The sequence below is a fragment of the Aquarana catesbeiana genome, linkage group LG07 (assembly GCF_042186555.1).
Source record: "Aquarana catesbeiana isolate 2022-GZ linkage group LG07, ASM4218655v1, whole genome shotgun sequence".
Taxonomy (NCBI): Eukaryota; Metazoa; Chordata; class Amphibia; order Anura; family Ranidae; genus Aquarana; species Aquarana catesbeiana.
The window spans coordinates 331593021-331609591 of record NC_133330.1 but is presented as its reverse complement, the minus strand read 5'-3'; the positions used below and the strand labels follow the sequence as shown (position 1 = coordinate 331609591).

The following is a 16571-nucleotide window of genomic DNA, read 5'->3' as shown; positions in this document are numbered from 1 at the left end:
AATGACTATAACATGCTCACAGTCTCTAACCATCTTGTATCATATCCACTGTAGTCTCTGACCATTTCTTATATCATGTCCACAGTCTCTGACCATCTCTTGTATCATTTATTTATTTTATTTATTGCAGGTACTTATACAGCACCATCAATTTTATATTACGTATACAGTGCCTTGAACAAGTATTCATACCCCTTGAAATTTTCCACATTTTGTCATGTTACAACCAAAAACGTAAATGTATTTTATTGGGTATTTATGTGATCGACAAACCCAAAATGGCACATAATTGTGAAGTGGAAGGAAAATGATAAATGGTTTTCAACATTTTTTTACAAATAAATATGTGAAAAGTGTGGGGTAGATTTGTATGGCTCCCCCCGGAGTCAATACTTTGTAGAACCGCCTTTCTCTGCAGTTACAGCTGCAAGTCTTTTTGGGGATGTCTCTACCAGCTTTGCACATCTAGAGAGGGACATTTTTGCCCATTCTTATTTGCAAAATATCCCAAGCTCTGTCAGATTGGATGGAGAACGTCTGTGAACAGCAATTTTCAAGTCTTGCCACAGATTCTCAATTGGATTTAGGTCTGGACTTTGACTGGGCCGTTCTAACACATGAATATGCTTTGATCTAAACCATTCCATTGTAGCTCTGGCTGTATGTTTAGGGTCTTGCTGGAAGGTGAATCTCTGCCCCAGTCTCAAGTCTTTTGCAGACTCTAATGCCCCGTACACACGGTCGGATTTTGTTCGGACATTCCGACAACAAAATCCATGGATTTTTACCGACAGATGTTGGCTCAAACTTGTTTTGCATACACACGGCCACACAAAGTTGTAGGAAAATCCGATCATTCTGAACGCAGTGACGTAAAACACGTACGTCGGGACTATAAACGGGGCAGTGGCCAATAGCTTTCATCTCTTTATTTATTCTGAGCATGCGTGGCACTTTGTGCGTCGGATTTGTGTACACACGATCGGAAATTCCGACAGTGGATTTTGTTGTCAGAAAATTTTATAGCCTGCTCTCAAACTTTGTGTGTCGGAAAATCTGATGGAAAAAGTCAGATGGAGCCCACACACGGTCGGAATTTCTGACAACAAGGTCCTATCACACATTTTCCGTCGGAAAATCCGACCGTGTGTACGGGGCATAACAGTTTTTCTTCTTAGATTGTCCTGTATTTGGCTCCATCCATCTTCCCATCAACTCTGTCCAGCTTCCCTGTCCCTGCTGAAGAAAAGCATCCCCACAACATGAAGCTGCCACCACCATGTTTCACGGTGGGGATGGTGTGTTCAGGGTGATGTGCAGTGTTAGTTTTCTGCCACACATAGCGATGTTTAAAGCTTGGGATATTTTTTTATAACCTAACCCTGCTTTAAACTTCTCCACAACTTTATCCCTGACATGTCTGGTGTGTTTGTGGTCTTCATTATGCTGTTTGCTCACTAAGGTTCTCTAACAAACCCCTGGGGACTTCAAAGAACAGCTGTATTTATACTTAGATTAAATTACACACAGGTGGACTCTGTTTACTAATTAGGTGACTTCTGAAGGAAATTGGTTCCACTAGATTTTAGTTAGGGGGTATCAGAGTAAAGGGGGTTGACTATAAATGCCCCCCACACTTTTCACATATTTATTTGTAAAACATTTTGAAAACCATTTATCATTTTCCTTCCACTTCACAATTATGTTTTATGATTATGTTATATGACACTTTTTGTGTTGGTCTATCACATAAAATCCTAATAAAATACATTTACGTTTTTGGTTGTAACATGACAAAATGTGGAAAATGTCAAGGGGTATGAATACTTTTTCAAGGCACTGTATATTGTATATTCACATCAGTCCCTGCCGTCAAGGAGCTTACAATCGAAGGTCCCTAACCCACATTTATACTTACAGTATACATACTAGGGCCAATTTAGACAGGAGCCAATTGCCCTACCAGCATGTCTTTGGAGTGTGGGAGAAAACCAGAGTATCATGTCTGCAGTCTGAGAATCTCTTGTATCATGTCTGCAGTCTGAGAATCTCTTGTATCATGTCGGCAGTCTCTAACCATCTCTTGTATCATGTCGGCAGTCTCTAACCATCTCTTGTATCATGTCTGCAGTCTCTAACCATCTCTTGTATCATGTCTGCAGTCTCTGACCTTCTCTTGTATCATATCGGCAGTCTCTGACTATCTCTTGTATCATGTCGGCAGTCTCTGACCATCTCTTGTATCATGTCGGCAGTCTCTGACCATCTCTTGTATCATGTCGGCAGTCTCTGACCATCTCTTGTATCATGTCTGCAGTCTCTGACCATCTCTTGTATCATGTCTGCAGTCTCTGACCATCTCTTGTATCATGTCCGCAGTCTCTGATCATCTCCTGTATCATGTCCAGTCTTGACCATCTCTTGTATCATGTCTGCAGTCTCTGACCATCTCTTGTATCATGTCCGCAGTCTCTGATCATCTCCTGTATCATGTCCAGTCTTGACCATCTCTTGTATCATGTCTGCAGTCTCTGACCATCTCTTATATCATGTCCGCAGTCTCTGCTCATCGTCTTTGCCTATATCGTGATGTGAGTATGCTGTCTCTGACACTGAATATTCACTGAATTTTATGTGTGGCCATTTGGTGATGTCGGGAGCCGCACTTAAGGCCCCCCCCGATATCAAGAAAATTAACCACCACTGCTTTAGGTACCTTAAACGACAACTTTGTTTCCACCCTCCCTGAGTACTGCCCACCAGGGGGAAATACTTTCACTGAGCCCTAATCCAGCCATCTTCACTGTGTATCCCTAGTCAGAGCCTCACAGCCTTTCTTCCAAAAATTGCTGGTTAGTGCTGCACATGTGCACTGTGGCCCCATTGATTCATGTAGGAAAGCCGTACTCTGAAGGATCACTTGAGGTCAGCGCCTTTAATTATATGAAAAACTTTATACACAGGTAAGGTATAAGGATAGTGTAGGGAAGGGGGTTAAAAGGGTTTTGGTCTGCTGTGCAACTACACCCAGAACATTTTGTAGTGTCCCCATTTGGGAGATTTGCTTCCACATTTTGCCCTGGTGGCCGTTGAGCCATCTAAAATTGTACATTTGTCACAATACCTGGAGTAGAGGGGGGATACCTGAGACAAGTGTTAAACTTAGGATCACTTTATGGAGATTTGCCCTCACTGCCCGAACTCTGCACTCTCTAAGCAGCGCACCCCTGAACTCTACACTCTGTACATGGGCACCCCTGAACTCTGTGCTCTGTACATGGGCACTGCTTAACTCTGCACTCTGTACATGGGCACCCCTGAACTCTGCACTCTGTACGTAGTGTACCCCTGAAACTGCACTCTGTACATAACACACTCTTGGTGTTTATTGCCTCTTATATCCTCCCACTGTTGCAATTTGGCCACACCCACCGCTCGATGCAGTTCGGAGCATATATAGTCTTAGAGCAACCATAATGCTGAAGTGGCCTGCAATGAAATTGAGTTTGACTTTCCTGTACTAGGATGATCCGACATCCTCAGTTTCCGGGGACAGTACCTGATTTTAGAGGGCTGCGCCCGCAAAAAAATCCCCCCCCCCCCCCCAATTTTTGTCCAAAGGGGAAAGAATAAGTACAATATCTTATTTCCTGGTAGCCATGTTTATTCTTTTTCCCCTTGCCATATCAGCATTCATCCCATGTAGTGCTATGGGAACCCTTAGGAACCCTACTGCATGGGCACGACTTTAAGAACTATTCAGTCTGCAACTTTTCTTTTAATAAAGTTAAAATGTCAGAAGTTTCAGACTATCACCTGCCACCTCCCCCCCCTGAAAAGTTGCGTCCACAACTCCTCTCCTCCAGGCTGATGACCTCAGTCATTGTACAGCCATGGTCTCCTTTGTGAAGCCGTTGGGTGATTCAGCGGATAATTGGGGGGGATTATAGAAAACAGGTTGTTTTTCAGCCCTCGGAGGCAGAAAACAGCCTCTTGTGTCATAAACATTGTTTACGTTGTTGTTACTTTTTACACCCCCAACATTACGAGAACGACTGAATGACCCCCATTATCCCCAAAGGGCACATGTGGCTGGTCTTGCTGTGAACGCTTCGCCTTTGCCGCTGCGGCCGAGCTCTCTCTGCGTATTTATAGAAGTGCTTTTGTGCCAAAAGAAGAAAGACGCGGGTTTTTGGAAAGCGACCTCTCTGAGTATTTAGGCTTTTAATGGGGAAAGAATAGCCCTTTGTGTCGGGCCCTCTCGCTCTGCGGTCGTGCGCTGACAATGTCCCCCTCTGTAGATGTAATATTTAACCTGGACGTGGGTGTTAGGAGGGTTGTGTCGTGTTTAATGATCTGTCACAAGTGCGATGCGTCATCTTCCGTCACTGGCAGGAAAACAAAAATATTCCGATAATGGGACGCAAAATTCACAACAGCAAATTTTAACCCTTTCCTTCCGGTGTCCCTTTAACATGGCCCTTAAACCCAGTGGAAGCGGTGGGGGGGGGGGTGTGGACATTGAGGACCGGCCGATCAGGTGAGCACTGTCATTGACTGTCACTTTAATCACATGATCAGGAGTCAGACCCAATCATCAGTAGAGACCAGTGGTAGCTGGTGCTCAAAATTTTTGGGGGTCGCAAGCAAACTGAAAAATTCAGAAAAAACCCTTCAATCGTGGCCTCACTGTACCATCAATCGCAGTCACTGTGCTCATCAAATGTAGCCACTGTGCCAACGCAGCCACTGTGCCCATCAATTGCCGCCACTGTGCCATAAAACGCAGCCACTGTGCCCCATAAAATGCAGCCACTATGCCCATCAATTGCCACCACTGTGCCCATGAAACGCAGCCACTGTGCCCATCAATTGCTGCCACTGTGCCCATCAAATGCAGCCACTGTGCTTGATAAAATGCAGCCACCGTGCCCATTAATTGCCGCCACTGTGCCATCAAACGCAGCCATTGTGCCATAAAATGCAGCCACTGTGCCCATCAATTGCTGCCACTGTCCCCCATCAAATGCAGCCATTGTGCCATATCAAATGCTGCCAGTGTGCAGCCCGCCGTCTGCACTTACCTGTCTCGGTGGGACAGCTCCTCGATGTCTTCTCTTGTCCTTGCTTCCCGTCCTCTGCTATGATTGGACACCTGGCGTCCAAACACAGCGCCTGTCGTTTCAGCCAATCAGGTGATGGGTAACAGATCCGAGCACCTGATTGGTGGAAAGGCGGTTTAGTATTAGGAAAGCGAATATTCACTCGCTTTTCTAACATGGCTAAGTGACCTGCGAGCGCCCAGCATGGCACTCACAGGTCACCTCTTTGACGCCTATTAGAGCCTATGGCTCTAATCAGGTGCTTCAGAAACACCCCCCGCCGCTGTAATTCAGGCGCTGGACACGTAAATAGGGGGTAGCAGCGGTGGTGGCAGCGGTGGCCATAGATAGATTCATGCAATACATGAATCTATCTATTGGTGATAGAGAGGGGTGGCAGGAGAGAGGGGGCAGCGCCCGTGTGCCCTTATGGACGCACCGCCACTGGTAGAGACCATTAGTAAAGACTGTGGCGCCCATGGGCACATAAAGTGTGGCATGTGGGAGTTAAAGCTCACCTTCTTTACTGCAGCACTTTGCAATTAAACACAGGTCCACTTACTGTATAAGAGAAACGTCTGTAAGGTCAACGTTTCGCCAAACACTTGGCTTCTTCAGGACCCAGACAGCAAAATGAAAATGTTTTGTCAGTAATCACATGTGGTCAGGGGAACCACCCATAAACCGCCTGGGGGCACACCAGACCAAGAATCCCCCCCCCCTTCCCCCAGCAAATGGGGGAAGAGAGGTGTCTATGCGGGTGAGGGACAACCAGAAAAGCGGCTCAGAGACGTTTGCCGTCAATTTTTTAAATCTCTAATGCCGTGTACACACGGGCGGACTTTTCGGCATCAAAGGTCCGACGGACTTTCGACTGACTTTTGATGGACTTTCGAACGAACAGACTTGCCTACACACGATCACACCAAAGTCCGATGGATTTGTACATGATGACGTACGACCGGACTAAAATAGCTGCCCTAGCGTCGGTTTTCATCCGTCGGACTAGCATACAGACGAGCGGATTTTTCGACCGGACTCGAGTCTGTCGGAAAGATTTGAAACATGTTCCAAATCTAAAGTCCGTCTGATTTTCAAACGAAAAAGTCCGCTGCAGGTACACCATATGATCATGTTCACACTATGATCAGGTATGTTTTTATCCTGTTTTGGGACCCCGTAGACATGTGCACTGCTGAAAAATGTGTTCGTTTTCGTTTTATTAGTTTTTTTTTTTTTTTTGAGGGGGGGGGGGTATCATTTTTTGGGTCATTCGTTATGATCGAAATTCGAAATTTGGTAAATTGGAAGATTCGTAAATTGGACAATTTGAAAATCTGGAAATTCAAAATAACAGCTAATTAACTAATAATAACTAACTATGAAATGATAGGTATTGGAATTTCAAATTTGGCTGTTAGTGAACGTAACGAATACGAATTTATCCGAAGTTAGGAATTATCCTAAATAACGAATGCCGCATCTAAACAAATGGAACGGAACAAATAAATAATAATAATAAAAAGGTTTTATTATTATTGTTGTTTATTATTATTAATTTGTTACGTTCCATTAGTTTACATACGGCATTCACTATTTCGGATAAAGTTGTTATGTTCGCTAACAGCCAAATTTGAAAGGAAATTCCAATACCTATAATTTAATAGTAATAGCTCAGTTATTACTAGTTAGTTATGAATTTTCGGGTTTTCAAATTTTCAGATTTTCATTCTTTTGAATTTTCGTTCTTATTTTCAAATTTTCAGATTTTTGAATTTCCGAATTTTTGGGAATTTCTGGATTTTCGAATTGTTTGAATTGCTGGATTTTTGAATTTCGAATTTACGAATATTCTGAAAAATTCATTAAACGAATTTGGAACAAAACAAATTGCACACGTCTAGTAACCCGTGGCATACGAGGATACCGTGTCTAACTTTAAGTAACTGTTACCTTTTGTACAATAAAAATAACTTTTTATGATATCCTCATCTCCATTATGCTGCCACTATAGTCCGCCATTGTGCTTGCTGGAAACGTGTTTCCAGATATTTCCTATTATTTTTCTGTACCTGTCCAATCTGGCGCATGCTCATACTCCTGTTATGCCGCCCATTAACATGCATCGTGTTCGATTAACCCATTCAAATAAATAGGGCTGCCAATGCACCAGAATGGGAAAAAAAAATGGACATGTGCTATTTTTTTTTCTCCAGTTTAGCACAACACAATGAACAATAGTGGATGGCTGTGCGTTGTAGTCCATGGCTGTGCGTTGTAGTCCATGGCTGTGCGTTGTAGTGCATGGCTGTGCGTTGTAGTCCATGGCTGTGCGGTGTAATTCATGGCTGTGCGGTGTAGTCCATGGCTGTGCATTGTAGTCCATGGCTGTGCATTGTAGTCCATGGCTGTGCGTTGTAGTCCATGGCTGTGCGGTGTAATTCATGGCTGTGCGGTGTAGCCCATGGCTGTGCATTGTAGTCCATGGCTGTGCGTTGTAGTGCATGGCTGTGCGTTGTAGTGCATGGCTGTGCGTTGTAGTGCATGGCTGTGCATTGTAGTGCATGGCTGTGCATTGTAGCGCATGGCTGTGCGGTGTAGCCCATGGCTGTGCGTTGTAGCCCATGGCTGTGCGTTGTAGCCCATGGCTGTGCGTTGTAGTCCATGGCTGTGCGTTGTAGTCCATGGCTGTGCGTTGTAGTCCATGGCTGTGCGGTGTAATTCATGGCTGTGCGGTGTAGCCCATGGCTGTGCGTTGTAGTGCATGGCTGTGCGTTGTAGTGCATGGCTGTGCATTGTAGTGCATGGCTGTGCATTGTAGTGCATGGCTGTGCATTGTAGCGCATGGCTGTGCGGTGTAGTCCATGGCTGTGCGTTGTAGTCCATGGCTGTGCGTTGTAGTCCATGGCTGTGCGTTGTAGTCCATGGCTGTGCGTTGTAATTCATGGCTGTGCGGTGTAGCCCATGACTGTGCGTTGTAGTCCATGGCTGTGCGGTGTAGCCCATGGCTGTGCGTTGTAGTCCATGGCTGTGCGTTGTAGTGCATGGCTGTGCGTTGTAATTCATGGCTGTGCGGTGTAGCCCATGGCTGTGCATTGTAGTCCATGGCTGTGCGTTGTAGTGCTCTGTCACGTGTGTGTTGGATTAATGTGTTGGGGTGCCAGTAACAAAGAATGCGGCAACACATGTAATGTTTTGCTGTAAAACGCTTTAACACATGTGTTACTAGAATGCTGGAAAAGGGGGGCCTTACCTGAACCGTATGATACAATTGCCCATGTTGGGGGCAAATCTTCCAAACTCCGGACTGTTGGTGAGAATTCTTTTTGCCTCTACTGAGTCTCGTCTTTTGTTTTCCATATACAGGAAGCCATGCAGAAAATGGGGAGAGTCGGCAACATCGTCCTTCCTGATCCTGAACTCCGAAGGTAAGACGCCTGACAGCTCGAACGCGTTTCGGTTTTGTCCCTCTTCAGGGGTGATAGAGTGTGACATATCTACAATCACACTTTGTACTACATAACGCACTACTTCAAAGACATGTACACTTACAAACCGAAACGCGTCAGTTTCATCCCTGTTCAGGGTTTTGGTGTGAAGAAGCCAAACATCACATAGTACTTATAGAGCCCGGCCCGGGAGTTATGGGTACTGTCATAATATGGTCTATTATGATGTATATATAGATTGTATCTGATGTCAAATGGTTTTTTGTCTACTTCTAACATGTTCAAATCAGATAAATCTATGTATACATCATAATAGACCATAGTATGACACTACTAATAACTCGTGGGCCGGGCTCTATATAATCTGACAGGAATAGTGCCCCATCATTGCTGTCAATGGCAGGAATAGTGCCCCATCATTAGTGTCAGTGGGAGGAATAGTGCCCTATCATTGGTATCAATGGGATGAATAGTGCCCCATCATTGGTATCAATGGGATGAATAGTGCCCCATCATTGGTGTCAGTGGAAGGAATAGTGCCCCATCATTGGTGTCAGTGGGAGGAATAGTGCCCCATCATTGGTGTCAGTGGGAGGAATAGTGCCCCATCATTGGTGTCAGTGGAAGGAATAGTGCCCCATCATTGGTGTCAGTGGGAGGAATAGTGCTCCATCATTGGTGTCAGTGGAAGGAATAGTGCCCCATCATTGGTGTCAGTGGGAGGAATAGTGCCCCATCATTGGTGTCAGTGGGAGGAATAGTGCTCCATCATTGGTGTCAGTGGAAGGAATAGTGCCCCATCATTGGTGTCAGTGGGAGGAATAGTGCCCCATCATTGGTGTCAGTGGAAGGAATAGTGCCCCATCATTGGTGTCAGTGGGAGGAATAGTGCCCCATCATTGGTATCAGTGGAGGGAATAGTGCCCCATCATTGGTGTCAGTGGGAGGAATAGTGCCCCATCATTGGTGTCAGTGGAAGGAATAGTGCCCCATCATTGGTGTCAGTGGGAGGAATAGTGCCCCATCATTGGTGTCAGTGGGAGGAATAGTGCCCCATCGTTGGTGTCAGTGGCAGGAACTATGCTCCACTGTTGCTGACAGTGTGGGGAATAGCGTCCCAAGGGCAAGACAAAAGCAAACAAAGGGCCGTATCCGGCCCCCGGGCCGCAGTTTGGAGGCCCCTGCCTTAAACCATGCAATCTGACCGTGCACTCAATTTGTCTGCTGTCTGGCACAATCTTACCAAAGCAATATAATAGGAGGACAGATCTATTCTATCCAATCAATCTGTGTCCAATCTGGCAGGCCCTTAATAATCGATCTAAAGGGGATTGTGCAATCAGATTGTATAGTGTATGGAGAGCTTTAAAGAGATCATACAATCAGATTGTAATTTGTATGGCCAGTTTAAGTGGAGTAAAAATCTGTTATTCAAATCTCCGGGAATCCATCGGTTTGACTCGGACTGACTCTTTAAAATTGTGTGGTTGGAATACTTATGCCCCGTACACACGGTCGGACTTTCCGACGGAATATGTGCAATCGGAGCTTTTTGTCGGAAATTCCGACCGTGTGTGGGCTCCATCGGACTTTTTCCATCGGAATTTCAGACACACAAAGTTTGAAAGCAGGCTATAAAATTTTCCGACAACAAAATCCGTTTGCGTAAATTCCGATCGTGTGTACACAAATCCGACGCACAAAGTGCCACGCATGCTCAGAATAAATTAAGGGAAGAAAGCTATTGGCTACTGCCCCGTTTATAGTCCTGACGTACGTGTTTTACGTCACCGCGTTCAGAACGATCGAATTTTCCGACAACTTTGTGTGACCGTGTGTATGCAAGACAAGTTTGAGCCAACATCCGTCGGAAAAAAAATCCTAGGATTTTGTTGTCGGAATGTCCGATCAATGTCCGATCAATGTCCGATCGTGTGTACGGGGCATTACTGTGAATAATAAAATATTCAATCTGTACTGAATAATCTGCTGGCCCATGAAATGGTTTAACTCGGTTAATTCCTTAATAAAGGACCCCGCCCTGGTCAGTGTTCCGTGCCGGAGAGAACGCGGGAGGGGAAGTATTGATGGGGCATGAGTGCCACCTGCTGGAGGAAATGTAGATGACAACTAGTTACTGTATATGCCAGATCAGCGCCCAGTTCAGTCCCCCCGGGGTGAAGATCCTTCCATAGAATTTGTGGCCTTTTAGGGCTCAATCACACTGGTCCCTTTGGACAGCAATGCCCATTATTGTGCCAACACATAAGCAAAGTCATTTGTCTTATGTTATATTACTTGAGTTCATCCCAATGGGCTGCATTGGCATGCCCTGTACTTAGGCAGCATGCCGCCATGCCAAGATTTAAATAGAAGTTAAATAAAAAAAAAGAAAAGGCCAAGCATTGCTATGTGTTTTTACAATGCAGAGCACCACACGGACTTCTTATTATCTGCAGGAATGGCAAAAATAAAAGTGAGAAAAAAAAATGAAAAAAGGCAGATTGCCAAAATCAGGGATTTCCAAACTTTTCAGTATGACAGCCACATACATTTTTCTGTAATCAGCGTGATGTGATTTAGAACAACAGCAAAAAAACTTCAGCAAACTAAAAAAGAAGAAACTTACAAACAAGCTTGATCCCAACAGATCCTTCCTTACATCAGTGCCCCCATCAGTGTCCCCATCAGAGTGCCCCCTTACATCAGTGTCCCCATCAGAGTGCCCTTACATCAGTGTTCCAATCAGAGTGCCCCTTTACATCAGTGTCCTCATCAGAGTGCCCCCTTACATCAGTGCCCTCATCAGAGTGCCCCCTTACATCAGTGCCCTCATCAGAGTGCCCCCTTACATCAGTGTCCTCATCAGAGTGCCCCCTTACATCAGTGCCCTCATCAGAGTGCCCCCTTACATCAGTGCCCTCATCAGAGTGCCCCCTTACATCAGTGCCCTCATCAGAGTGCCCCCTTACATCAGTGCCCTCATCAGAGTGCCCCCTTACATCAGTGCCCTCATCAGAGTGCCCCCTTACATCAGTGTCCCCATCAGAGTGCCCCCTTACATCAGTGTCCCCATCAGAGTGCCCCCTTACATCAGTGTCCCCATCAGAGTGCCCCCTTACATCAGTGTCCCCATCAGAGTGCCCCCTTACATCAGTGTCCCCATCAGAGTGCCCCCTTACATCAGTGTCCCCATCAGAGTGCCCCCTTACATCAGTGTCCCCATCAGAGTGCCCCCTTACATCAGTGTCCCCATCAGAGTGCCCCCTTACATCAGTGTCCCCATCAGAGTGCCCCCTTACATCAGTGTCCCCATCAGAGTGCCCCCTTACATCAGTGTCCCCATCAGAGTGCCCCCTTACATCAGTGTCCCCATCAGAGTGCCCCCTTACATCAGTGCCCCCATCAGAGTGCCCCCTTACATCAGTGCCCCCATCAGAGTGCCCCCTTACATCAGTGCCCCCATCAGAGTGCCCCCTTACATCAGTGCCCCCATCAGAGTGCCCCCTTACATCAGTGCCCCCATCAGAGTGCCCCCTTACATCAGTGCCCCCATCAGAGTGCCCCCTTACATCAGTGCCCCCATCAGAGTGCCCCCTTACATCAGTGCCCCCATCAGAGTGCCCCCTTACATCAGTGCCCCCATCAGAGTGCCCCCTTACATCAGTGCCCCCATCAGAGTGCCCCCTTACATCAGTGCCCCCATCAGAGTGCCCCCTTACATCAGTGCCCCCATCAGAGTGCCCCCTTACATCAGTGCCCCCATCAGAGTGCCCCCTTACATCAGTGCCCCCATCAGAGTGCCCCCTTACATCAGTGCCCCCATCAGAGTGCCCCCTTACATCAGTGCGCCCATCAGAGTGCCCCCTTACATCAGTGCGCCCATCAGAGTGCCCCCTTACATCAGTGCGCCCATCAGAGTGCCCCCTTACATCAGTGCGCCCATCAGAGTGCCCCCTTACATCAGTGCGCCCATCAGAGTCCCCCTTACATCAGTGCGCCCATCAGAATCCCCCTTACATCAGTGTGCCCATCAGAGTGCCCCCTTACATCAGAGCCCCCATCAGCGTGCCCCCTTACATCAGAGTCCCCATCAGCAAGCCCCCTTACATCAGAGTCCCCATCAGCGTGCCCCCTTACATCAGAGTCCCCATCAGAGTGCCCCCTTACATCAGAGTCCCCATCAGAGTGCCCCCTTACATCAGAGTCCCCATCAGAGTGCCCCCTTGCATCAGAGTCCCCATCAGAGTGCCCCCTTACATCAGAGTCCCCATCAGAGTGCCCCCTTACATCAGAGTCCCCATCAGAGTGCCCCCTTACATCAGAGTCCCCATCAGAGTGCCCCCTTACATCAGTGTGCCCATCAGAGTGCCCCCTTACATCAGTGTGCCCATCAGAGTGCCCCCTTACATCAGTGTGCCCATCAGAGTGCCCCCTTACATCAGTGTGCCCATCAGAGTGCCCCCTTACATCAGTGTGCCCATCAGAGTGCCCCCTTACATCAGTGTGCCCATCAGAGTGCCCCCTTACATCAGTGTGCCCATCAGAGTGCCCCCTTACATCAGTGTGCCCATCAGAGTGCCCCCTTACATCAGTGTGCCCATCAGAGTGCCCCCTTACATCAGTGTGCCCATCAGAGTGCCCCCTTACATCAGTGTGCCCATCAGAGTGCCCCCTTACATCAGTGTGCCCATCAGAGTGCCCCCTTACATCAGTGTGCCCATCAGAGTGCCCCCTTACATCAGTGTGCCCATCAGAGTGCCCCCTTACATCAGTGTGCCCATCAGAGTGCCCCCTTACATCAGTGTGCCCATCAGAGTGCCCCCTTACATCAGTGTGCCCATCAGAGTGCCCCCTTACATCAGTGTGCCCATCAGAGTGCCCCCTTACATCAGTGTGCCCATCAGAGTGCCCCCTTACATCAGTGTGCCCATCAGAGTGCCCCCTTACATCAGTGTGCCCATCAGAGTGCCCCCTTACATCAGTGTGCCCATCAGAGTGCCCCCTTACATCAGTGTGCCCATCAGAGTGCCCCCTTACATCAGTGTGCCCATCAGAGTGCCCCCTTACATCAGTGTGCCCATCAGAGTGCCCCCTTACATCAGTGTGCCCATCAGAGTGCCCCCTTACATCAGTGTGCCCATCAGAGTGCCCCCTTACATCAGTGTGCCCATCAGAGTGCCCCCTTACATCAGTGTGCCCATCAGAGTGCCCCCTTACATCAGTGTGCCCATCAGAGTGCCCCCTTACATCAGTGTGCCCATCAGAGTGCCCCCTTACATCAGTGTGCCCATCAGAGTGCCCCCTTACATCAGTGTGCCCATCAGAGTGCCCCCTTACATCAGTGTGCCCATCAGAGTGCCCCCTTACATCAGTGTGCCCATCAGAGTGCCCCCTTACATCAGTGTGCCCATCAGAGTGCCCCCTTACATCAGTGTGCCCATCAGAGTGCCCCCTTACATCAGTGTGCCCATCAGAGTGCCCCCTTACATCAGTGTGCCCATCAGAGTGCCCCCTTACATCAGTGTGCCCATCAGAGTGCCCCCTTACATCAGTGTGCCCATCAGAGTGCCCCCTTACATCAGTGTGCCCATCAGAGTGCCCCCTTACATCAGTGTGCCCATCAGAGTCCCCCTTACATCAGTGTGCCCATCAGAGTCCCCCTTACATCAGTGTGCCCATCAGAGTGCCCCTTACATCAGTGTGCCCATCAGAGTGCCCCTTACATCAGTGTGCCCATCAGAGTGCCCCTTTACATCAGTGTTCCCATCAGAGTGCCCCTTTACATCAGTGTTCCCATCAGAGTGCCCCTTTACATCAGTGCCCCCATCAGAGTGCCCCCTTACATCAGTGCGCCCATCAGAGTGCCCCTTTACATCAGTGCCCCTTTACATCAGTGCCCCTTTACATCAGTGTGCCCCTTTACATCAGTGTGCCCCTTTACATCAGTGCCCCCATCAGAGTGCCCCTTTACACCAGTGTCCCCATCAGAGTGCCCCTTTACATCAGTGTCCCCATCAGAGTGCCCCTTTACATCAGTGTCCCCATCAGAGTGCCCCTTTACATCAGTGTCCCCATCAGAGTGCCCCTTTACATCAGTGTCCCCATCAGAGTGTCCCTTTACATCAGTGCCCCCATCAGAGTGCCCCCCCCCCATTAGAGTTCCCTTCAATGCTATTTTTCATGAGAGTCCCCCCTTACATCAGACAGTCAGTTAAATTAGAAATTTGTCGCATGTTTAGGATATCCTAAATCCTCAACATTTTTTTATTAAAAAATAAATAGGAAAAAAAAACAAAAACAAACTCCAGCCTATAATTTTTAAACAGTTACAGGAATATTTGTTTTTTTACACACACCAAAAAGGTTATATGGTTCACACCAACCCTTCCATCTGAAAGTTTTGCTGGACAGCTTGGCCCCTTATATCCTCCCTCTGGCTTTCCCTTCAGCCTCGCACAGTTGTACCGGCTCCTCTCCTGGACTGAAATGGCTTCATCTGATTTCACTGCACACTGCGAACTTCTCACCATGTGCATTAGAAGCTGCAGCAAGTCAGATAGAGCCCCGCCTCATTTCCTCCCCAGCCTGACTGTCCATGGCCAGCTTTTTCAATAATTGGGGGAAGGGGGGAAAAGGGTGGAGCTAGGGAAGGTAAAATATAAGCATATTACATTTCAGCGTTAAAGGAAGTGGTAAAATAACGCATCTACTGGCAGGATCAACAAATAATAGTCAATTCTTCTACACTATACTATCAAAAGTATTGGGACGCCTGCCTTTACACACATATGAACTTTATTGGCATCCCAGTCTTAGTCCGTAGGGTTCAATATTGAGTTGGCTCCGCCCTTTGCAGTTATAACAGCTTCAACTCTTCTGGGAAGGCTGTCCACAAGGTTTAGGAGTGGATAGTTTTGGTAATTACATTTCAGCGTTAAAGTAGGTGGCAAAATAATGCATCTACTGGCAGGATCAACAAGTAATACAACTAGTCAAGTCTTCTATGTGTCTGTGAAGCATAAAATGACGGCACACAGAGGGATTTTACTATTTAACTGCCAATAAGAATTTAGTTCTGAATTGTCAAAGTAGAATCCTTCCTGATCAGAGATAAGAGCGATCGACCCAATCACCGATTGGTGTCACACAGCGGGGAATGACGGCTGTCACTCAGTGGTGGCCCATCCATAGGGGGCGCACACGTGCCGCCCCCCCCCACACACACACACACACAGTGGGAGCATTTGATATGGCACAGTGGTGGCAATTGATGGGCACAGTGGCTGCGTTTTATGGGGCACAGTGGCTGCATAACATAAGAAGTGTCACTTCTGTTCTTTGCAGGTTTTATGAGAAGAAGTATGGGGTGTACCTAAAGCTGTATCAGCACCAGCGGGAGTATGGGAGGATTATGGAAGACGATCGATAGAAAGGAACTTCCACCTAATAGAACACGAAGACCGTATTCACCCTACAACCTCCTGATACTGGAATCCAGAATATTGATCGATGGATTTAATTGTTGTCATCACACATAAAAATAATAATAATAATAATAATAACGACTTATTGGAGGCCGTAATCAATCCACAGACAAGTGGCGGGATCAGTCAATCTTCAGGCAACTGGTTTGCTTCAAACCCTAACTACAGGCAAAATACAAAAAAAAAATCACATGCCCCCCCCCCTTTTCTCCCATATTAAAACTGAAGTTTAATCCACATATATTCCCCCCACCCATCAACATGCTAATGACATTTTTTTTAAATAAAAAGTTTCCCTGTTTAATACTTACCTTATCCCATCACTGGGTCTCTGTGCTTCTCTATGCAATGCAAGCAGATCATGGCTGGTGGGAGGGGCTGGTCAGGGTTGCTTCCAAACAGCCAAAGCCGTCATCACCTCAAGGAAATAATGGGGCAAAAAAGGTCAAAAGCCAACACCTTTTCCCTCTTGGGCTCCTTCAGAGGGGCACTGAGACCCATCCTTGGTCCACTTTTTTGCAGCGTCCCCCCAA

At 47.3% G+C, this 16571-nt stretch overlaps 1 protein-coding gene across 3 annotated transcripts in view; it reads left to right on the top strand.

Moving 5' to 3' along the window:
• Positions 1–16327, top strand: part of FGGY (FGGY carbohydrate kinase domain containing) — a 319083-nt gene extending 302756 nt beyond the window's left edge. For all 3 annotated transcript variants that reach the window (XM_073593859.1, XM_073593858.1, XM_073593857.1), the window contains exons 15-16: positions 8469–8530; positions 15899–16327. In XM_073593859.1, coding sequence (XP_073449960.1) covers positions 8469–8530; positions 15899–15983 — 147 coding nt within the window. In that variant the 3' untranslated portion in view covers positions 15984–16327. The remainder of the gene's footprint in view (positions 1–8468; positions 8531–15898) is intronic.
• Positions 16328–16571: the final 244 nt, after the last annotated feature.